The sequence below is a fragment of the Saccopteryx leptura genome, chromosome 4, assembly GCF_036850995.1.
Source record: "Saccopteryx leptura isolate mSacLep1 chromosome 4, mSacLep1_pri_phased_curated, whole genome shotgun sequence".
Classification (NCBI taxonomy): Eukaryota; Metazoa; Chordata; class Mammalia; order Chiroptera; family Emballonuridae; genus Saccopteryx; species Saccopteryx leptura.
The window spans coordinates 53784629-53808248 of record NC_089506.1 but is presented as its reverse complement, the minus strand read 5'-3'; the positions used below and the strand labels follow the sequence as shown (position 1 = coordinate 53808248).

Sequence of the window (23620 nt, the reverse complement as noted above, 5' to 3'; positions counted from 1 at the left end):
ATCTGTCCCTCTCTCTGTCTCTCTCTCTGTCTCTGTTGCTAAAAATAAAGTAAAATATTAATGAAAAAATATTAAATAATACCTGACAGAAAAACAATAAAACTATTATTTAAGATATTTCCAATGACAACTTTTCACCCCCCTGGTTGTTTGGCACTTTTTCTCTTTACATTATATGTTTGTTTACTGAAGTAACAAATGCGAGGGAATTAAAATGTAGTATTTCATCAAAGATATAATGAGTTTTATGAAACGAATAAATAAATATTACAAGCATAGTTCCATCAAATTTTTTTCACCTGCTGCACATATGAACGTTTCAAAAGAGTAAGGAATGTAAATTTGTGATTTCCACATTAAGCGGCTGCCCAGGCGACCCCCTAGAGAGAACCCTGATTACAAGTGCCATTTTAACAACCGGTTTGCCGAACTCAATGAAAAATTAGCTATCAGTTCTGCCGAACTGGTGCAAACTGGCTGAATCCCACCATTGGCTATTTCCTAGTAAATCCATGGAAAGTTGAAAAGATCTTAATCAAAAATGTATTTAATACACCTAACCTACCAAACATCATAGCTAAGCCTCACCTACATTAAACATGCTCCGAACACTTACATCAGCCTACGGTAATTGCTCTCCTCTTCTCGTCAGAAGCAGGAAACACAGATGGGCATTTTGTAGACATGACAGAACGAGAAAACACAATATCCAAAAATCACTGGCAACACAGTAGAGTACTGGTTGTTTATGCTCGTGACCGCACAGCTGACTGGGAGCTGCCCTCACTACTAATGCCCAGCATTGCAGAGTGTCCTATTGCAATTTGCTAGTACAGGAGAAGATCAAAATTCAAAACACAATGTGTTTCTACTGAACTCATATGGCTTTCACACCAACATAAAGTCAAAAAATCGTTAAATCAAAGCATCGTAAGTTGGGACCATATGTACATCAAATAATTAAAAATACACTTACCTAAGGTGAGTAAAAATATTTCTCTAGAGAGAATATTGATCTATAGAAGTTATCCCCTTGAGACATATTGAATAAATATCAGTAGCCAACTCTCATTCTCCACAATAGTTATGTTCTATAAAGTCATGGGAACATGACTAGTGAATATTAATTGCCCTTAGGGGAAATACAGGGTTAGGTTACTGCCCACCTTTGGTAACAATATTTTCATCGACTGATCAATACATACATTACCTTGTTTCTGTTTATTTAAAGACAACTTAATACCTAATGCGGTCAAAAGTACAACTTAATACCTAATGCGGTCAAAAGTACAGTGACTCATAACTGAATCAAACTTATTTAACATGGGTATTTTTTCCATAAGGCACATCAGTCTTCTTGTGCTTAGAAATACAGACAGCACTTGAACACTCTTCCTGGGACTATTTTAAACAACAAAATACAGACAGTACTTGAACACTCTTCCTGGGACTATTTTAAACAACAAAATCACTCCCCAAAAAAGCACAAAGATGCAGAAAACAGGCACTGTGAACATGACACTTGTTCATACTATGAGAGCTGTGACAAGAAGGAAGAGCTTGTCTTGTTCCACCCCAACTGGGAATAAACAAGGATCTACAATAGGCAGAGGTACAATGAAGGATAGAGGAAAACTAGGATGTTTGCAGGGAATCAAATCTTCTTAGAAGTTGAAAAAAAAGGACAAATATTCTCCAACACACTATCCCTTAGGTAACTCTAAAACAACTGAAAACAAGATTTTCGCCAAACTGATTCAAGCTGGCAAGGAAGTCTGCAGCAGGAAACAAGTAGCAGAGAACAGCTGCTGTGAGCTCAGTGCCTGCCTGTTCTGGCTCCACCCAGCATTCAGAGAAAGCCAACCCATCATCAGGATCCACTACAAGAACCGCCAGAGATCTTCAATCTGGACAAAAAGTCAGGAAATCTAAGAGCCAACTAGCTAAAGATTTTAAGAAAATATCTCTGTACTGTATGCATTTTAAAATGCAAAAATTCTGTGTGAAATATAACAAGACCATCCTGATTTCTAAGACTGTCATCCTGCCTGCCCCAGGTTTAGTGACCTGTACTAGTCAGTCTCACTTCCACCCAGGCCCAAAGCCAAGGTCAGGACCGGCAGATGCGAGATATATTCCCATGAGTGACAGGAATCAAGACTGTCAGCTGTCTTCAATCCAGGCTCGCCTTGCCTGAAGTTACTGTCTTCGATACCCCAGTCGAGTCCCACTTCCTGTGCGCTAAGCTGGGGAAGTAGTAGCCCTTTGAGATTTTAAGTTGGACATGTCCTCCTCCTTCTGTGTCCAGCCAAGGACAAGGACAGGAAGTAAGCCACAGCTCCCATACTGGCAATATAACCAGTGACTGGTGGCGACCTTTAAGAGTGAGCAAGTATGTCCAAAACACTATCACGTCAATCTGTTGACTTTACAAAAAACAGCCTCTGTTGCACAATCCCTTTATTTGGTAAAATGTTCTGGAAAATTCCCTAAAGAATTGAGGAAACTAAACAGACCGTTATGAGTTCTTTCAACAGACCACCAACTGGAACCACTGACCCAAACAAAAAGTCATACTTCATCAAAACTTCCCTTCATTTAGTCCTCAACTTAAACAAAAAATTAATGATGAAGTGGCAATGTAAAATGATGGAGCCACTAAGGAGGGCAGTATGGATGGCAGTTCCTCAAAAAAAATTACACATAATGTTACCATCTAGTCCAACAATTCCACTTCTGAGGGTGTACCCAAAAGAACTTAAAGCACAGACTTGAAAAGATATTCATACACTGTGTTCACAGCAGCATTATTCACAATTGCCAAAAGGTGGAAACAACCCAAGTGACCACTATCAGATGAATGGATAAATGACATGTGGTATATTCTTATAATGGACTATTATTCAGCCTTAAAAAGAAGTTAAATTCCGACACGTGCTACAACATGGATGAACCTTGAAGACATTATGCCACATGACATAAGCCAGATACAAACTGACATACAGAGTATGATCCGCTTATATCAGGTACCTAGTGTAGGGAAATTCCTAAGACAGGAAGTAGAATGCTGATGCCAGAGGGCAGAGAGGGGAGTTAGTGTTTAATGGGTAGAGAGTCTCAGTTTGGGAAGATAAAATAGTTCTGGATAGGAATTGCGGTAATGACTACACAACAGTGTGAATGTCCTCAATGCCACTGAATGGTACATTTAAAAAAAAAATTAAAAAGGTAAAATTTTACATTATGAATATTTCATCACAATAAAAAATAAAACCAATGATCAAAAGCCAAAAGTAATTTTACCAAAGCGGTATAAAGATAAACAAATGTCAAGTCATTTTTAGATATAATACATCCCACAAAATCATTCAATATTACAAACTTCCACTGAAGCTTAACAGCCATTCCATGTATAATAACCAACCTAATTGTCTCCCAGGGTGGGAGAACAGGAGGTGGGGCCTGGGTATAAACTGTCCACGGAGGGGACATTCAGAGTGGCACTGAGGAGTCGTCTCTTGCCGTGAGACATCAGCCCGCCTGTGGTAAAGAGTATCTTATTTCTTCAACTCAGCAGGCAGAGATACAAGGCAGTGCGAGAGGAAATGTGTCTTTCCCACGTTTCCGGAAGTTCAGGTTAATTCTATGGTTCAACCCAAGCAATTTTTGACCTCATAAAGGATCGATTCTTTTAGGCTAATCAAGCCAGCAAATTAACACCCATGGGACATGTTTGCGTGTGCTAAGTCAGATTGGATTTCCCACAGGCAACATTCCAAAGCTTTAGTGAGAAGAGGAAGAAAAACAGGTGGACAGCAACTCACCTGTGCTGCAGAACTTTCTCTGAACCTGTCACCTCCTCCAACCTGAATTCCGAGTTTAAGGTTTTCAGAATGGAGTACTAGTGAAATTTCCTTTTTATTTATGGAGGCTAAATCTGATGTGGAAATGCAAAACCTAGCTAATTTGTAGAGAAATCTGAGTATTTTCCTAAATGGCAGAAAGGACTGCAAAAGAATAACAATGATGATGATGATGACGACGACGACAACGATGACGACAACACCAAGAACAATGAAGGTCCCCGAGTCTGAGCAAAGACCCTTGACCTGAGCATACAAGCATTGCTACCATTTTCATGTCACAGAAGAAGAAACCACGCTTACACGGTGTAGCCTACCACAGACAATGAATGAGACACCAAGCCTCGAGGATTCACACAATTCCAAGATTAATAAAATCTTACTCGAAGATGTAGAAAGACACCTTGTACTTTGCAAGAAAAGTAAACAGAAGTTCCAGATAAGTAGCAACTACAGTCTAACCAGGCAATGGTGTAGTGAATAGAGTGTCAGCCTGGGATGCTGAAGACCCAAGTTCAAAACCCTGAGGTTGCCAGCTTGAGCACAGGCTCACCAGCTTGAGAGCGAGGTCACTGGCTTGAGCAAGGGATCAAAGACATGACCCCATGGTTGCTTGCTTCAGCCCAAAGGTCACTGGCTTGAGCAAGGGGTCACTGGCTCAGCTGGAGTGTAGAGCCACACACCGCACCCCCATACTCTCCCACCCCCATCAAGGAACATATGAGAAAGCCATCAATGAATAACTGAAGTGCCGCACTATGAGTTGATACTTCTTATCTCTCTCCCTTCCTGTCTGTCTGTCCCTGTCTGTCCCTTTCTCTCTCTCCCTCTCTAAAAATAAAAAAAAAGGAGCAACTAGATCAAAGAAGCAATATTTACATTGTCGAGTTATATCTTCTAATGAAGATTTTACTTTTTAAATAAAAACTATATTTGAAGGTATGCAACATGAGGTATAAAATATTTCTTTCGATATCCATAAACATTAGTAAATAATTACTACAGCCAAACTAATTAATATATCACCTTACATAATTATCTGTGGAGGCTGGGGAGGAGGTGAGAAGAGTTAAGATCTACTCTCTTAGAAAATTTCAAGGATATAATACTGTTAAATCTGGGTTTATCTGCTTGTTTATTTTTTAAAGCAAATAGCCAAGGGCACAGAGATATCCATGATCAAGTTTAAAAACAGCTCTTCAGCTCCTGACACTGGTGTATCTGTGGCAACTCCTTTGTAAAGACACCTGAAATCCTCATTCCCTTTATAAAAATTAAGACCAGGGTAAATTATGGGATAACCTCATGGCATTTCTCAATACAAAGACACTGCAATTGGGTCTTATTAGTAAAACTGCTACTTTGCAACCTGAATAAAAAGAAAATAGTGTGTATGATAATAACTTGAATGAAAAGCAACATAAAATAGATAAAACCATTCTTTCTAAAATTACTAAAAACAATATAAAATTTAAAGTTTATCCCCAACATCCAATTTTTCTTTAACACTATTAAAAACAACCATAACTAAAGAATATAGTGAGTCTATATTTGGCATCCATTTACATTTTCCTTTAGTTAACAAAATTATATTGAACAGAACTAAATGGTTTGTTTTAAAATATATCCACCATTGCCTTTCTCAAATGCATCTTTGGTCCTAGATTTCATTTTATAGATCCAATTTAATTGACTTGGAATTAGAAATTTGAGGGAAATTAAGGTTTTAATAAACAACAGCAATAAAATTTCCATAAATATACCTGTAAAATTTAGGTGTGAAAATTTTTTTGTGCCTAAATCAATTTGATACTTAGTTTTTGTATTAGATTCTACTACAGAGTTAGTATTTTGCAGCAGTCTAATGCCAAATGTTATCAAAGGCAGTCTTGACTTAATCTCAATAGAAATTTCATTATATATTGCTCAAAAAAATAATAATAAAGAAAAACTAGCATGGTCTGGCTGGTGGTAGCTCCGTGGATAGAGCGTTGACCCAGAGCACTGAGGTCACCAGTTCAAAACCCAGGGTCACCAGCTCAATACTCAGTCAAGGCAGGTTTGAGATGAGAAGCAATCAATGGAACAACTAACATGGAGCAACAAATTTATGCTTCTCTCTCTCTCTCTCCCTCCCTCTCTCCATCTCTGAAAAAAAAGAGAAAAACAAAACAAAACAAAATAAAAAACACCCTGATGCAAATATCAAGCTTCTCTAAGTAAGGTTTAAATGATCCTATTTACATAAATCTTAGATTATAGAGCTTTCCCCAAGTGCTCTTGATGCTTCAGATGATGAGGTGCACATTTTGATGCCAAATGACACTTACCTTCCGATAAATCATGTGGCACATCGCTACTCTCAGCCTCATCCCAACACACTGCACGTGATAAAAGTAGAGATGGTGCAGTATGGCCAAGATGAGTGTGCAGGCACTCAGCACTGTGGCATAGGCGTAGGCTTCGTGCAAAGCCATAGAATCCGAGGAATCATAGTTTTCAAAATAACTAATAATTTTCCCCAAAAATATCGGCTGGACTATTTTGGCGCTTTCCTAAAAGAAAAAAAAAAAAGCCTTAATGAGAAATACAAGCCATACCAGTTTCTCTTAACACAGCTCTACTTGTATGTTTAGCATACGTCACTAATCTAAGTGCTACATCCATCACTAATCTAAAAGAAAAATAGAACTGCTTCCTTCTTTATAACACACAGATAGTAGCTTCAGCTGTAAGCTACAAAGTTCAAAGACAACACAGCTTTAGTACACGCTGCTTGGTACACTGTAGATGATCAACATTACAACTAGTGCTTTAGAACAGTGATTTTCAACCTTTTTTGAGCCGCGGCACATTTTTTACATTTACAAAATCCTGGGGCACACCACCTACCAAAATGACACAAAATAACACTCTGTTAGAATTTATTTAAAGTTTAAATAAATTACATTTATTTAAAAAAAGTTAAATAAAAAAGAACCCCCTCATATATGCAGTCCCATGTAACATCCCTCATATATGCAGTCCCATGTAACATCCCTCATATACAGTCCCACGTAACATCCCCTCATATACAGTCCCACGTAAAATCCCCTCATATACAGTCCCATGTAACCTCATATATACAGTCCCACGTAAAATCCCCTCATATACAGTCCCAGGTAACCTCATATATACAGTCCCATGTATCCCCTCGTATATACAGTCCCATGTATCCCCTCATATATACAGTCCCATGTATCCCCTCATATACAGTCCCATGTAACCTCATATATACAGTCCCAGGTAACCTCATATATACAGTCCCATGTATCCCCTCATATATATAGTCCTGCTAATAGATACTGGAGCTTTCATCAAGGTTGTGGGTTCAAATCAATTTGGCAAATACTCTCTCTATATAGAGACTGGACAAAATCAACTTTAGAAAATGTTGGGTACTTGTGTAACATTCATAAGTCCTCAGAGCATCTCTACTGTCAGATTGAGAAGTTTGCTTTCTAGGTAAGAATTCTGATAAATACTACAGTTCTCCCTGAGGTTGTGGGTTCAAATCCCATGGTCAGCTGGGTGCAGGGGCCTTGGTTCTGTCTGTTTTGATGGTGTATATAGAGATTTGAGCTCTTTTAGAAAATGACCCTTCAGGAGGCCATATACAATATAGATAACACTATGATGCATTATATCGATATATCACTCCCCCACGGGGGCCTCTTTTAAAAAGAAAAAGGTCAAATATCTATATACACCATCAGGATAGACATAACCAGCTGAGGCTGAGGCTTCATCTAGTGGTGGCAACATTTACCTCCAGTCCTGACCAGGATTAGAAATCGGGACCATGGGGAGGAGTAGCAGCTTCAACTACTCTCCGAGGCCACACAATGACAAGTGCGTGGCAGCCCAGAGCGGGGACCTTCCTGGGTGTGGATGAGAGGCGGCCTACTATTGGTTCATCGCTAGTGGTCGGGATGAATCCTAGAAGGTGATTGGTCAGTGAGTGTTCCCTGTGCCTCCACTCTTCCTGTCGCTGATAGCTGGAGGGATTGTGAGGGGAATGTTTATGTTCGGATGGAGGCGGCTGGCGGCAGGCCGAATAAATAGCCTCCGTGGGCCGTATCCGGCACGCAGGCCGTAGTTTGGGGACCCAAGTTTAATTTCCCCACGGCACACCTGACCATGTCTCATGGCACACTAGTGTGCCGCGGCACACTGATTGAAAAACACTGCTTTATAACACAGTGGGAAAAATGTCAAATAATTCTTGACCTAAGATGGGTAAGGAGAAATGTGAAAAAAGAAGGGTAAGGAGTTTGCTTACATATGGACAGCCCATTTCCTCAGTACTCTCAATGTCCCAGCCTATAGGAAAATCAGGAATGATTCCTTCACAAGAGGTTCTCTTGCTACCTCCTTCTGTATCAAAAACCTTTATGAACTGAGATACTAGCACAAATACAGATCGGAAGAAAGAACCTTCCCATCTTTCCCAACCAAAATTCAACATGCACGTAGATCAAGAGAATGAAGTACAGCTTCTGTTGGAATATTTAAAAGGAAGTTTTATTCAAGTATTAAAGGAACCAGGCTTGGGAGGTTCCCGGGATGCCAGCCCTATGGGGTGTTGCTTTAATATGTCTCTACCTTCTAGAAGCTGGGGTGTGCCCCACAGTACTGCTTCCCTGGAATCAAAAATTAAACGCAACAGCAGCGAAACTAAAAAATGTCATCAATGGTTGTCCATCAGCCATACATTGCAGGTGCTGGTTTTGAAAAATATTAACAATCATCTACTCCCCAAGGCAAAAATTAAAATCCTACACCAACGAATGCCCTGGCCAGATATTCAGTTAGTTTGAGCATCATCCCGATACACAAAGATTACTGTTTTGTTCCCTGGTCAGGGCACATACAGGAAGATTGATGTTTCAGTCTCTCTCTCTTTCTCTCTCTCTCTCTTGCTAAAATCAATAAATAAACTAAAAAAAAAAAAATCCTACACCAATGCGTTGGGAGTCACTGGGCTTACCTCCTATATAAGATAAGAAAAGTACTTTTCTTTCCCAGGACTAAAAGCAAAAAAAGAGAAAAACTTCCCTTTCCCTGACAAGTGACCACTCCACCCGATAAACTCCTTCCTCCCTTGTAGGGCACACTTTTCCTGCATCAAAGAAAACCACACACTCAATGAAACTCCATCACCAAAAGTAAACACATAGGCCCTCAACATCATTTTCTCCACAGACTTCTCAAAAGACAAAATGCCAAAAGTTTGGAAATATTTCAAGAACTTGACTTTAAAACAAGCATTTCCTTTTAAGCAGTCCTGCCTTAATAATGGAGACATGTAAACAAGTGACAAGGTTGCTTTGGATAGCTTTTTCCTATAGGTCCAAACTCAGGAACCCACATGCAAAAGGAAGGGAGAATCCAAAAAGCTAAACAAGAAATAAAACTAACATACATTTTCTTTTCAACCAACTATCCCTATCAGGATATTCACAGAAAAATGTCTCTGTCCCTCAAACGGGTGTTCCATTAAACCCCAACACTGTCCTGCCGTGTGCACATGCACTTCCCAAGAGGTCACAGAACAGAGGTAAGGGAACCTCGCTCAGCTGAAGAATTATGAGTAAGATGATCAGGCCTCAAGAACACAAAGACCCACTGTTAATTTCCAGCATGCCCTTTCATTCACCTCAAGAGGCACCCTGATTCAGTGGGGCATAAAGCAGACTTTAAAAAGTTTACTGATGCGGACAAATAAGACCAAAAAAAGAAAGCCATATACTAAACTGACAAGCTCAGTCATGAGGCATGTGTGGCGGCCTTCAAAACTCACAGACAGAAAATAACCACATAGCACGGTTTGAAATTAAAATTTTCCAACTAAAAGCAGTTCATGGCAGTGATTCATGTCCAATGGGTATTTTTCCCTATCAAAGGTCAATATTTGCCCTGAGCGTGTCTATTTGTCTTTTTGCATCTAAGATAACATATCTAATAACTTACCTTTAAAGACCTCTCAGGGCACAACCACTACAGCAGAGAAAATCCTCATTGTTATTATTATCTTGTTCATTGTTAGCTGTTAACTATCTTATGCCCACCTACAGAGAAGTATGTCCATTCCTTTTACTTTTACTTTTTTTTTTAGGGGGGGGGGACCACAGACAGACAGGAAGGGAGAGAGATGAGAAACATCAACTTGTTGCAGCACTTTTAGTTGTTCATTGACTGACTGCTTTCTCATATGTGCCTTGACTGGGGGGGGGGGGGGGCTGCTGAGCCTGTGACCCCTTGTTCAAGCCAGCAACCTTGGGCTTCAAGCCAGTGATCCTTGAGCTCAAGCCAGCAATCACAGGGTCGTATATATGATCCCACACTCAAGCTGGTGAGCACGCACTCAAGCCAATGACCTTGGAGTTTAAAACCTGGGTCCTCAGCATACCAGGTCAATGCTCTATCCACTGTGCCACCACCTGGCCAGGCTATTCCTTATACTTTTTATCCAATCCCAGAGATCCCCTTCCCTTGCTTTCTCCCACCTCCCTAGTCTATCACCAATGGATTTCATGTAACCCCCTAAGTCTTCCCCTTTGATTCTGATATATAAAATACATGGTGAAACAGCCATTTTCTGGAGCATTTTCCCAATCTGTTGAGATTTTGCTTCCCAGTAATGGTCACCAGGATGGCTCAAATAAACTCATAAAAATTCTCTACAGGTTTAAACGTTTCTTATGTTGACACTGGGTGAAAAGCTGGAGGCTTACGAAGAAAAGCAAGAACATCAAACTGTGCGCATGGGCAGTCCCAACCCAGGTATAGCCAAGGGCAGTCCACGCAGGCAGCATGCAACCCTGGGCCTCGCCCCCAGAGGCCTAGAGGTAACACCAGCCATACCAAACTTTCAAAAAACTGCTGACCGTCTCTGGGAGTCAGTATTGCCTGTTACTCGGCTCCCATTTAAGCCTCAAATGGGTACAATTACAAGAGAAGGTTAAGAATGGTGTCCCATCAAAGAGAATACTGGTAGATGCAACAAACCCTGTGCAAACTGAAGGCAGGTCACTACTGCCTAAGCTTCTGGACTCTTCTGCTGAGAGACAGTATTTATCACTCCAGTCAAGCAAATAAGCTCACTAACAAGTAATGCCCGGTCATGGCCCATACCTTCTCGCTCATCTGTCCGCTCTTGATCTTAATCCTCAACTAGTAAGAAATAAAATCACTGAGAGGCCCTGGCCAGTTAGCTCAGATGGTCAGTGTCATCCCAAAATGCCACGGTCCCGGCCTGGTCAGAACACATATAGGAATTAACAAATAAATGCACAACTAAGTGGAACAACAACTTGAATGCTTCTCTCTCTCTCTCTCTCTCTCTCTCTCTTCCTTTCTATCTTTCTCTAAAAGCAATCAATTTTTAAAAATTGGGAAAATATGCATTATCAAATTTGAAAGTAACAGAATTAAAACTCTTGGATGACACTAGCTAACGCTGAGATATGACATATATGAAAGTTGTTAAGAGAACAAAGCTAAATAATTCTCATAACAGGAGAATGGTTTTCCTTTTTTCTTTCTTTTCTTTTTATTGTATCTATTTAAGAAGGTGGATATTAACTAAACTTATTGCAGTAATCATTTCACAATATATGTAAATCAAATTTTCATGCTATATGCCTTAAGCTTATACAGTAATATGTCAATTATGTCTCAATAAAACTAGGAAAAGGCCTTGGCTGGAGAGCTCGGCTGGTTAGAGCATCGTCCTAAAGCACAGAGGCTGCCGGTTCATTTCCCAGTCAGGGCACAGACAGGACCAGACTGATGTTCCTGTCTGTCTCACGTTCCCTTCCTCTCTCACAGAAATTTTGTCAATAAACAAAAATTTAAAATATAAAACTGGGGAAATTTTTTTTTAAACTTTCTGGATAGCAGGAACAAGGTCAAAAGTTACTCACTCATACAATCCTTGCATCTTTGGAGCCACTCTATGACCTGGTAAAGAGTCTTCCCACAAACCATGGGGAATATAGTCCTTAGTTCTTCACAATAATTCTCAACTGTAAAACCATTAAGAGATTTTTTAAAAGAGCCCAATATGATAGCCCAATGACTCATGGTTCAAGGTTCTACCAGAATCTCTAAGTCTATAAGGCAGATATTTCTTAGTGGAATATTTGGTATCCAGCCCCATTAAGGCACCTAACATGTGAGCCCCAGCCTTTGCTTCTCAGGCTAAATTATTACACGTCTGAATGCTAAAACTTCCCCAGTGGGCACAGTTCCCCCACCATGTTTTCCCCATTTACTTGAAATGTTTCTTGCCCAACTCTACCACAACTGATTCACAAGAAAGAAACACACAGACAGGAAGCAGAAACAAACCATCAGACAAAGAAAAATGCTTGTGTGAAACACATAAGCAGAAAAGAGTGAGCTTGTGGGGCGGGGGCAAGGAGAAATGGGCAGGCAGTTAATATGTAAAAATGTGGGGAAGGTGATGAAGGCAGAATTGAGAAAGATCAGACATAAGAGGGAAAAGCCGTGAACTAGGGAAATACCACCAAGATTCCAGATATACACTAAGTTCCAATCAGTGGTCTTCACCCTCACCGTCCCTCAGCATCACCTGGCAGGTGTTAAGAGCATTCTGATGGCCAAGGCCCAGCCTCCAGGGACTGGTTTAGAATCAACTAATTAAGGAGGAAACCTGAAGTTCCTTCTCCCTGGAAGATAATGCAGTGCAGACACTAACCCCATGTAAGCATCTGCTGTCCTCTCCTGTACCATCACAGAATCTAACATGTACCACAAGGGATTTAATCAGGGCTCCATGCCACATAGCACACTTAAAAATAAAACAACCCTTCTGAACCCAAAGTCTTGAATTCCAAGGATACAACTAAGACTCTCCATTCTATACAGCTGGAAAAATTAAGTGCATTTACGAAATGAAATAAATAAATAAACCACAATTTGTTTTTAAAGTTACCTCTAAAAGGAGAATGGGAATAGAGTAGAAGGCACAAGAATAACAGCCATATTAAAACAGCTTCGGCCCTGGCCGGTTGTCTCAGTGATAGAGCATCAGCCTGGTGTGTGGATGTCTAGGAATCGATTCCCACTCAAGGCACACAGAAGAAGTGACCATCTGACTACCCACCCCTCCCCCTTCTTTCTCTTTCTCTCTCTCTTTTCCCACCTTGCAGCCATGGCTCTATTGGTCTAAGCGCACTGGCCCCAGGCGCAGAGAATGGTTCCCTGGAGCCTCTGCCTCAGGTGCTAAAAATAGCTTGGTTGGGAGCATGGCCCCAGACGGGAGAGCATCAGCTCCAGACAGGGGTTGCCTGGTGGATCCCGGGCAGGACACATGCAGGAATCTGTCTCTCCCCTCTTCTCACTTGGAAAAGAAGGGAAAAATAATGTTAACAAAAACAGCCTCGTCTGTACTAACCAGGCAGTGGCACAACGAATAAAGCATTGGCCTGCGACACTGACGATCCCGGTTCAAAACCTCAAGGTCACCAGCTTGAGTGCAGGGTTGCCAGCTTGAACACAGGATCACCAACATGATCCCAAGGTTGCTGGCTTGAGCAAGGGCAGGGGTCACTGGCTCAGCTTGAGTTCCCCCTCTCCAGGCATGGCACATATGAGAAGAAATCAATAAACAACTAACGAGCTACAACGAGTTGATCCTTCTCAACACTCTCCCTTCCTGTCTATCTGTCTGTCTCTCTCTCTCCCACTAAAAAAAAAAGGCCGACTCTTCTACACAGTAATTGGAAGTTTTACTTCCAAGCATTTCTTTATTTTAATCATTATGAACGTAATCCTTTTAAAATGAGTCACCATATTCCCCGTCTTCTTAAATGGACTGAGATGCATTAGCTCTGTGAATGACTCAGGGCCATCACTATGGATATTGCTATGCTAATGCTGGGTGCCCAGAAACACCAGGGTGTACACAGCGGATCTGCTTTTCAGGTCTCCAGTCAGCTTCTCTGAATGCTTCTCCCGCCTCTTTGTGGAGCAGCCCCCAGTGGCTGCTCCGACCCCCAGGGGCTGCTCCGGCCCACAGCTTGCTCAGCAGCCACTCCTCACCCTCCCAGGTGGAGCGGAGGTGAGGGGCATGTGGAACGAAGAGCTGGGAAATCCTCTCAAAGGCCCAGCACAGCTCTCAGAGAATCAGCCCTAAGGCGAGGCACAAATTCTGCTCAGTTTTTTCTGTTCACTTCTTGTCCAGCAGCTGAGTTCCAACGCAGAGATTTACACAAACGTCTGCCAAGCCTCTGCCTTCCTACACCCTCCACCTGAGCCAGGACAATCAGCAAGGGTGGCCTCAAACAAAGGCTAAGTCACTGGACAAGGCCAGCAGCTGCCCGGGCTCATTCCTGGGGGTCACTAGAGTGGTCCACTCCTCCCCTCACAGGGACACGGGACTGGAGAACCCACAGTGGCTCTTTGAGGTCATCCCACTAACACACCAGCAGGCAGAGACCTCACCTCTCAAAGACAAGACCCCAGGACTAGGGAGGAGGCCTCTGCCCTTGTTTAGCCTCAGAAAAGACTGCAGGCTCCTCCTCTCTACCCTGCGGCTCTGGGCAGGCGGAGACTTGCTCCTTCCCCACACCGGTCCCCACAGAGGTACACCCGGAGGCAGGCCTGCTGGGAACTCACTGAGTGTTCTCTTAATTACTGTTGGCCTCTAACAACACTGCGTTCATCATCAGCCTGGTACTTGTTTCTCCAAGCGTTTACAATCATTTCTCAATTCCCATAAGACAGACATCTTCATTGCTTTGAAATTTCAACCTGAAAAGCCTTGCCTTGGACAGGTGTCACCCAGTCTCCTCCTGGGGGTGCCGCCTGCAGTGCCCGGGAAGGCCCTGCCCATGCGTTGGTTGGTGATAGTGCACTGTTTGGAAATCATGGATAATCCGTATGCTTGAACTTTTCAGAAAATCCCAGGTTGAGTTTAGATTTCACACTAGCTAAGCAGCCTACATATTTATATAAGACCACAAAATAGGAAGCTGTTTCAGGAAATCGACCATGAAACTAACATTCATCCCATCTGACTCTGTAAGTAGTTGTAATCACTGAAAACCCAAAACAGCTCCTGAAAATGATTTTTTAAATATAATAGCTCCTTACTAGTTTCACCCTAAGAAATCATTTCTAACTTCTCCAAAATACCAGAGTGTCAACAGGCAAGCCTAGGAACACAAAAGTATTTGTGTTGGAGTTCAGGCTTCTCTTGGCTGCCAGAAAAAAAAAAAAATTCAAGGTTGACTTCTAGTTGAGCTCTAATGGCCCTTAGTGGTCCCTGAACTTCACTGCATCAGAACTATGAGTTCTGCCAGTTATTATGTTAAACACACAAAGTTTTCACCTGTAGAGGCCATTGTCTAATTTTATTCCATAAACCACCAAAATATTGGCCTAAAGGCAGTATGAATAAGCAAGCACCCTCCTGGGAGAAAGAGCAGAGCCACTGCACATCGTTTCACCTGCTACCAGCACCGCCTGGTTCCACCCAGCTGTCACCATTCATACGCCAGGCCTGGTGTGCACCCAGCAATGCAAGTGTGTTCAGATATCAAAACAAAACTGCCCCATCACGAGTTAGTGACCTGGGGTCTCACCCTTGCTAAGCACATGCACATGTACTCCAAGACTCACAGGAACGCCCGCTCTCAGTCGGGAGCCAGGGGCTTTTGCTGAGTGACAACACAGAGAACTTGGCCTCCGCCTGGACAATCACAGTCCGAGTCCCATCCAAGACCACTGCCTCCCACTGGCCCATCTCCAGGAGCCGACCTGGAATGGAGCCTTCAGAGGGGGAATAAGTGTTTAAGGTCTTAGGACAGTCACCACTGCACCCACATGGACATGGTATTAAGTGGAAGGTGGCTTTCTACAAGGCCCCTCGTCCATCTGAATGCACCATGATGCTGCTGCCGGTGTCAACAACCCAGCCCCTTCCAGTACCCAGGAGACATGGCCTTCTAGACTCTACTCCAATTTACAATCTTCCAATCTGACTTCCTCCTCCAAGGCGTTCTAGGCATCTTCCTTAGGAGATTTAGGCCAAGTCCCACATGCATGTCTGAGGCTCTGCAGCCACTGGACAAGCCGTCAGTCACAGACACGGTCAGACTCGTAAGTCAGAGCGCCCAAGACAGAATCGCAGCTCTGTCCTTCAGGCTTTGTGTGACCCTGGGCCCTATATGTAACTACTTGGCTCTTATGTGTTCTCTTTTCTAAAATGGAATATAATACTTTATACCTCGTTTGAGTTGGCCAAAGGAATAAATGTAATGTTACTGCTCACAGCAGTTCCTGATACATATTTTTCAAGTATTTACTGTCCTTACTACACTAATGATGCTGCTGCTGCCATCACTACTGCCAGCAAGTCAGCCCCTGCTGCAACTGCTGCTATTGCAGTACTACTATTACCGCTCAGCGTGAACTGCTGCCGCTGCTGTCGTTCCTGCTGAGGAGTACCAGTGCTCCTGCTGCTATTTACACTGATAGTAATCCTAACACTACTGGGCATGAGCCCCTACACTGGCCAAGTACTCGGTTAAGTGCTACCAGGGAAATAATCCCAGCACCCTAGTGGGGCCTATCCTCTCTCTGGAGGAACCCTAGCTCCTGCAGCTCTTCCTCTGTGTCTACTTCTCCCAAATTCTGCCCGGTAAATACCCAGAGCTCATTTTGAGATGGGATCTGGTCACCACCTGGGACTTAGAGACCCCACCCCAAGGAGCCAGCAGCCCATGACAGTGAGGACACCAAAAGCTCAGTTCAAAGCCAGTGACATGGGCCAGTGTCTGAGACCTGCCCGTGCCCAGCTTCCCCAGTACCTGGCGGCAAAGGAAACCAGAGACCAGGGGTCCCCAAACTTTTTACACAGGGGCCAGTTCACTGTCCCTCAGACCATTGGAGGGCCAGACTATAAAAAAACTATGAACAAATCCCTATGCACACTGCACAGATCTTATTTTAAAGTAAAAAAAAAAAAAAAAAAAAAAACGGGAACAAATACAATATTTAAAATAAAGAACAAGTAAATTTAAATCAACAAACTGACCAGTATTTCAATGGGAACTATGCTCCTCTCACTGACCACCAATGAAAGAGGTGCCCCTTCCGGAAGTGCGGCGGGGGGCAGGATAAATGGCCTCAGGGGGCCGCATGTGGCCCACCGTAGTTTGGGGACCCCTGCCAGAGACCCTGCGGCAGCAGAGTGAGGCCTGTTCCAGGATACAGCCGCGCACGGGCGGAGGCCGCTCGCCCCTGCCCACCCACAGCCAGGTACCGGCAGCAGAGCGGGGCCTGCTCCAGGATACAGCCGCGCACAGGCGGAGGCCGCTCGCCCCTGCCCACCCACAGCCAGGTACCGGCAGCAGAGCGGGGCCTGCTCCAGGATACAGCCGCGCACAGCGGAGGCCTCTCGCCCCTGCCCACCCACAGCCAGGTGCCTGGTATGGGCCACGGACACAGATGAGGCTCCAAGCGTTCCTGGCAGGCAGAATTCATGAGAGCTCTGCTGTGGAGTCAGTAGTTAAAATTGGTCAGGAAATGTTACACAAGCCACAATGATGCCAGCTCACCCCTGATTATTTCAAACTGGACTTTCTATAACAATGTGGAAACACCATCACAGCACACTGTGTACAGGTCAAGGACAGGCTGGACAGCCTGAGGGGCTTCTATATCCTCCAATACCCCCGAGTCAGTCCCATTGGTTTGCATCTCCACCCCACCCTTCACAAGGCCGTTGCAGTGTCCAGACGGTGGGTGGTACCCTCTCAAAGGAGGCACTCTGCCCCACAGACCTGTCTTTACCCTCTGGAACACTGGCCAACCCACTTTTGTCATCAAGAAAAACTTCAATTTCCTAGGACCACCCCGTAACGTGTTAGCTCAGAGATTCTCTGGTTTTCTCCTTCTGTGTAGGGCAGAGTTCACCTACCGAGCCACCCACTGCTCACAGTGCCCTTCGTTTCAACAGGACATTTTAAACAGGAGCTACTCCTGCCACACACAAATCAACTGGCCCACCCATCTCACCCCCAACAAAATGCATAGGACAACTCACCGCCCTTCTGCAGCTAAAGCAGGGGTCGGGAACCTTTTTGGCTGAGAGAGCCATGAACGCCACATATTTTAAAATGTAATTCCATGAGAGCCATACAACGAACCATGTGCGTTATGCATTATCCAGTAAAAATTTAGTGTTGTCCCGGAGGACAGCTGTGATTGGCTCCAGCCACCTGCAACCATGAACATGAGCGGTAGGAAATGAATGGATTGTAATACATGAGAATGTTTTATATTTTTAACGTTATTATTATTTTTATTAAAGATTTGTCTGCGAGCCAAGTGCAGTCATCAAAAGAGCCACATCTGGCTCGCGAGCCATAGGTTCCCGACCCTTGAGCTAAAGCAACCCTTCCGTAGCAACTGCAACTTCTATCTCTACTAATCTCATGCACACACAGGGCCGCCAATATCCTTAAGGCAGTACTAGGATTTCCCACACACCCACACAGAACGGGTAAGCTCACAGGCACTGTGCACCCAAGTAGAACAATGTCTTACCAGAGGATCTTCACCAAGGCCCTTCGGGGAAACAGAGAGCATTGATCTCTTAGCTTTTTGCCTTTGGTTCTCCGCTGCACATCCCCTCCTACAATCTCCACAATACCGGGCTACCAAGACTACACCTTGCAAACAGCAATCCACCCTAACAACCAGGTACAAGAAACCAGAATGGGTAGTACACAAATTCTCCAGAAAACATGGTGAAGCCAGAGCTTCTCAAAGAGAGGGATTTGGCTCCTAGCCCCCGCCCACTGCAAAGGCAGTAGCCTAGAGACATGTGCTCTTGGGAGCTCTGGCTGGCCCCAGCCCAGATGCTGAGTCCCAGGTTCAGTTTCCCTGGAGGAGGAGAAGTGACAATACCTGCTTGGAAGAACATTATCAGATTTGGCCTGGTCATGTTAACAATTATTTGTTGAGCACCTATAAAATGTCTTATGTTATTCTGGGCGCTGGCCCAAAATTATTTCCTCCAAACCACAGGGCAGATTCCTTGAGGCTGTAGAATCTTCTTTTGGTCAAGGTTTATAACATTTACTAAGCACCAACATGGTATGCAATGTCCTTCCAGAGCTGTCCTTCTACAACACACTATTTTAAGTGGTTACAAGAAAAATAATAATCCCTGAGGTCCAGTCATCTAAGTAGTTGCCCTTCCTAACAAGGAACACAACCATTGAGCTACATCATGTTTCCTAGACATCTTTTATCCTCAGGCCTTGAGCAACTCGCCTCTCCTCTCCCCTACAGTCCCCGTCCACCTAAATAGCAATGCACAGACGCTGAAAAATAATTCACTGTAGGTAAAAGCATTTACCTCAATTAACGTAATTAAGCCCAAAACTAAATAGGGTTTCCAGTAACACTTGATGATTGCTTTTGTTAAAGAAGGCTTCCGTGAGTCATTCCGGGCTCTCAAAACTTCTCTATCCCAGTACCTGCAATGAGAAACAAAGCCAGTGAAGAAGAGCAGGCCCTCCCTAAGGCAAAACGGGGCAGGTGACGGAGTGAGAGAAGAGGGTCGACTACAGGGCACCACATGCTGTCCCATAAATGCCAGCTACCTGTCCACAGGGCTCCGGCAAGATGTGTGGGTGCAGGATCCGAAGCACCCGAAAATCAGCCCTGCAGGGAAGAGTCCCGGTCTCAGGAAACAGGTTACTGCCCAGCTCTGCTAGACTTTCCATGACCTGAGCAGCCCAAGAAGGTAGAGAGGAGTACACACGACTTCCTCCAGGGACAGTTCTCGGCATCCAGGGCCTCTGCTGGGGGCTCCCTCCACTTCCACAAATGCACAGGAAACAGGGGTTCGACTCGACCACCAAAGAGGGCTGGGCCCCAGGACTGCCTGGGGGGGCGAATGTGCCAGGTCAGGGGACGCAGGCTCCAGGGGGCCCACAGGAAGACAACACCCCTCCACACCGCCAGCACCCGCACGGAGTTTCTGCTTCCCGCCCGTGGCTTACCCTTGCAACTCCTCTCCCAGGTGCTTCGAGCGGTCCTCGGGCAGCACTGAGTACATGTCATCTTCTTCTAATCTCCGCTTCTGACCAATTTTAAACAAGGGGTTTAGCCACCTGTTAAAAATGAAGAGAAAAGGAATGATATTGATCCAAAAAAATGCACATTTATGTCTAATCAGAATCCTACATTCGTGAGTTTTGTTTTTAAAAAGTCTACATTTTAGCCTGACCCGTGGTGGCATGGTGGATAAAGCATTGACTTGGAATGCTGAGGTTGCCGGTTCAAAACCCTGGGCTTGCCCGGTCAAGGCACATACAACAAGCAATCAATGAACAACTAAAGTGAAGCAACTGACTTGATACTTCTTGTTCTCTCCCCTCCTCTCTCTGTGAAATCAATAAATAAAAAAATTTTAAAAAAAAGTCTACATTTTAAATACACAGATATGAGAGGGCAAATATATTTTAATATGTGCTTGCACACCCATACTCCACCTCACTCTGTCTGCTGAGAAGGCCTGGGGACAATGACACTCCAACGCCAGAGCCACTCCAGCGTCCAGATCTCAGTTTATCAATGCCCTTCCTTTCAGAAAGGAACCAGGGCTCCTTGAAGAAAATGACTGGCTCCAATGCTGGGACAGTGTAGTTTCGGCACTGACAAGTGCTTTCTGTGGTTGTAATATAAGTGCCTGACACTACGCTTTTGATTGCTGAGGCATCCATTTCAAAGACATTCAACTCAAACACTCTGCCAGCTACAGGACTGCACAGGAACCAGGCCACCCACCCAAGCAGCTCCCTTTGGCTTTTCAGGAAAACTTTGCTGGAAACCTATACATGACTGAGATAACTAACTGTGTGATAACCACCTGCTTTTCCCTTCCTGCGCTTTAATTCTCACTCTTCTGTTTTAAATTAACCAATAAAGACTGAACCCGCAAAACTCGAGGCACCCCGCCCTCAACCCCAACAAAGGCAGAATCCAGGCACTCTCTTCCTCTCTCTCTCACTCTCCCTTTTTCTATCTCCTCCCCAGGATCTTGCTGTAGGGCCCCAGGGATGCCATGCATCCTCCAGCACCTATGAGGAAACACCTTGTACCTTGTCTTTTCTCAAAGTTCCCTGATGATCATTGTTGAGGTGTGGCTGAGAACCACAGGGCGGGTCGAGCCACAGCACCGGCTCCCACGGAAAAATGTTTGAGGGCTGAGAAGTAGTGGCCCAGGTGAACAGTGTCCCAGTGCTCCTAGCAACAGCATCACTGCCTAGTGAGGAGACTAACACGAAACAGGCAGGGAAAGTACACAATGGGTACGAAACAGGTTACTCCATAAAATAAGAAAGAGTTCAAGGAATCGTGAGGATGCACCCAAGGTCAGACAAGCCAGACTGAGGGGCTCTCACTAGAAAACTCTGGGATATACTGAATATCAAAATAAATAAATGGCAATGAATCATAACCTATTAAATAACACGAGTCCACGAATCCTTACTTCTATGTAAATGGAGAAAAGGGGAAGCTCTTGCATTCTCAAATGCAAATAAATACTGAAGGAACAACGAAGTGAGAATTATCAGTGGAAGTTAAACCCAGTAAGTCAAAGTTTGACATGAAATAGAATATTCACATAATCTCAAATTATATCACTACTAATTACATTTATAGAGGACCCCAAGAAACACCCTACTCCTGGTCGGCAAACTGCGGCTCCTGAGCCACATATGGCTCTTTGGCCTCTTGAGTGTGGCTCTTCCACAAAAATACCACGTGCAGGCGCTACCTTGATGAAGAATGTACCTACCTGTATAGTACAAGTTTAAAAAATTTGGCTCTCGAGAAATTTCACTCGTTGTACTGTTGATATTTGGCTCTGTTGACTAATGAGTTTGCCGACCACTGCAATAAACTGTCATTATCCACTATGCATTATTTAAATGACAATAAAATAATCATCTCATTTATTGCTTTATCTCCATCACAGTACTAGGGAACAGGAAGTGCTCAGGAATTATTTGTTGAATAAATGAACATCTACAAATCATTGAGGAAGAAAAACTGAGCTCCAGATTCTGCTAACCCTGGACCAGGAATCGGAAGACTGAATTCTAGTTCCAGCAATGGTACTGAGGACCCCAGAGCTCCCAGGACCTAGACCAGGGGTCCCCAAACCACATGCAGCCCCTTGAGGCCATTTATCCGGCCCCCACAGCACTTCCGGAAGGGGCACCTCTTTCATTGGTGGTCAGTGAGAGGAGCATAGTTTCCATTGAAATACTGGTCAGTTTGTTGATTTAAATTTACTTGTTCTTTATTTTAAATGTTATATTTGTTCCCGTTTTGTTTTTTTACTTTAAAATAAGATATGTGCAGTATGCATAGGGATTTGTTCATAGTTTTTTTTATAGTCCGGCCCTCCAATGGTCTGAGGGACAGTGAACTGGCCCCCTGTGTAAAAAGTTTGGGGACCCCTGACCTAGACCATTCCGCCTCTTGCGTTTCCACAAGGTCCAGATTTTGCACCTCCATGGCTTGTTGCCAGTTATTGAACATCTCTAGGTCTTAATTTCCTTCCAAAGCAAAAGTATAAAATCTGTGAGCTTTACCACTAAGTAGGGAAGAAGCGTGTTGGGCCATTTACTCCAATTGTTCCCTGCAGAAAATGCTCAGGCAACAGGACTAGAATTTACCCAGATGATGACACCCTGAAAGTCCCTTTTTAAAATTCTGTTTGCCCAGGAAAAGATGTTCAACATTACTAATCATCAAGGAAACGCAGATTGAAATCACAATGAGATAGTACCTCACACATATTAGAATGGCTACTATCCAAAAAGAAAAAAAAAAGTGTTGGCAAGGGTGTGGAGAAACCGGAACCCTTGCCGAGGGCTGGTGGGGCTGTAAAATGGTGCCACACAGAAGGACCAACGCTGAATGACTCCACCTACAGGAGGCACTGGAAGCAGTCAAACTCAGAGACAGAAAGGAGAGGCAAAGTTGCCCGGGGCTGGAGGGAAAGCAAAGTGAGGAGTTAGTGGTTAGTAAAACCTCAGTGCAAGATGAAAAGAATTGTGGAGACTGATTGCACAACAACACGAATGTACTTAACACTATTGCACTGTACGCTTCAAGTGGTTAAGATGTTCCAAACAAATACTTTCTTCCAAACTACTAAACCCCGTCCCCTATAAGAGATTACACAGATCTTGCTTCCAACTTCAAGGATGTATCCCTCCAGAGAGTCAGAACAGACCTTGAGGGCATTACTGTCTAACGAGGTATGCCTTTGATGTCATTCATTGGAATTAGGGCACTACAAAGCAGAGAATACTTTACTTGGGTCAAAAAATTGAGCCAGAAGCTTAATCACATGCACGTGAACATGCAATTCAGACTATCTTTTTTTTTTTTTTTGTATTTTTCTGAAGCTGGAAACGGGGAGAGACAGTCAGACAGACTCCCGCATGCGCCCGACCGGGATCCACCCGGCACGCCCACCAGGGGCGAAGCTCTGCCCACCAGGGGGGCGATGCTCTGCCGAGACCAGAGCCACTCTAGCGCCTGGGGCAGAGGCCAAGGAGCCATCCCCAGCGCCCAGGCCATCCTTGCTCCAATGGAGCCTCGGCTGCGGGAGGGGAAGAGAGAGACAGAGAGGAAGGAGGGGGGGGGTG

The 23620-nt window shown here is 44.0% G+C and overlaps 1 protein-coding gene across 1 annotated transcript in view; it reads right to left on the bottom strand.

Moving 5' to 3' along the window:
• ABCC4 (ATP binding cassette subfamily C member 4 (PEL blood group)) overlaps nt 1-23620 on the bottom strand; it is a 294246-nt gene that overhangs the window by 218489 nt on the left and 52137 nt on the right. Inside the window, exons 2-4 of the mRNA XM_066380684.1 lie at nt 19952-20062; nt 19303-19423; nt 6194-6418 (exon numbers count right to left, since the gene is read on the bottom strand). Coding sequence (XP_066236781.1) covers nt 6194-6418; nt 19303-19423; nt 19952-20062 — 457 coding nt within the window. The remainder of the gene's footprint in view (nt 1-6193; nt 6419-19302; nt 19424-19951; nt 20063-23620) is intronic.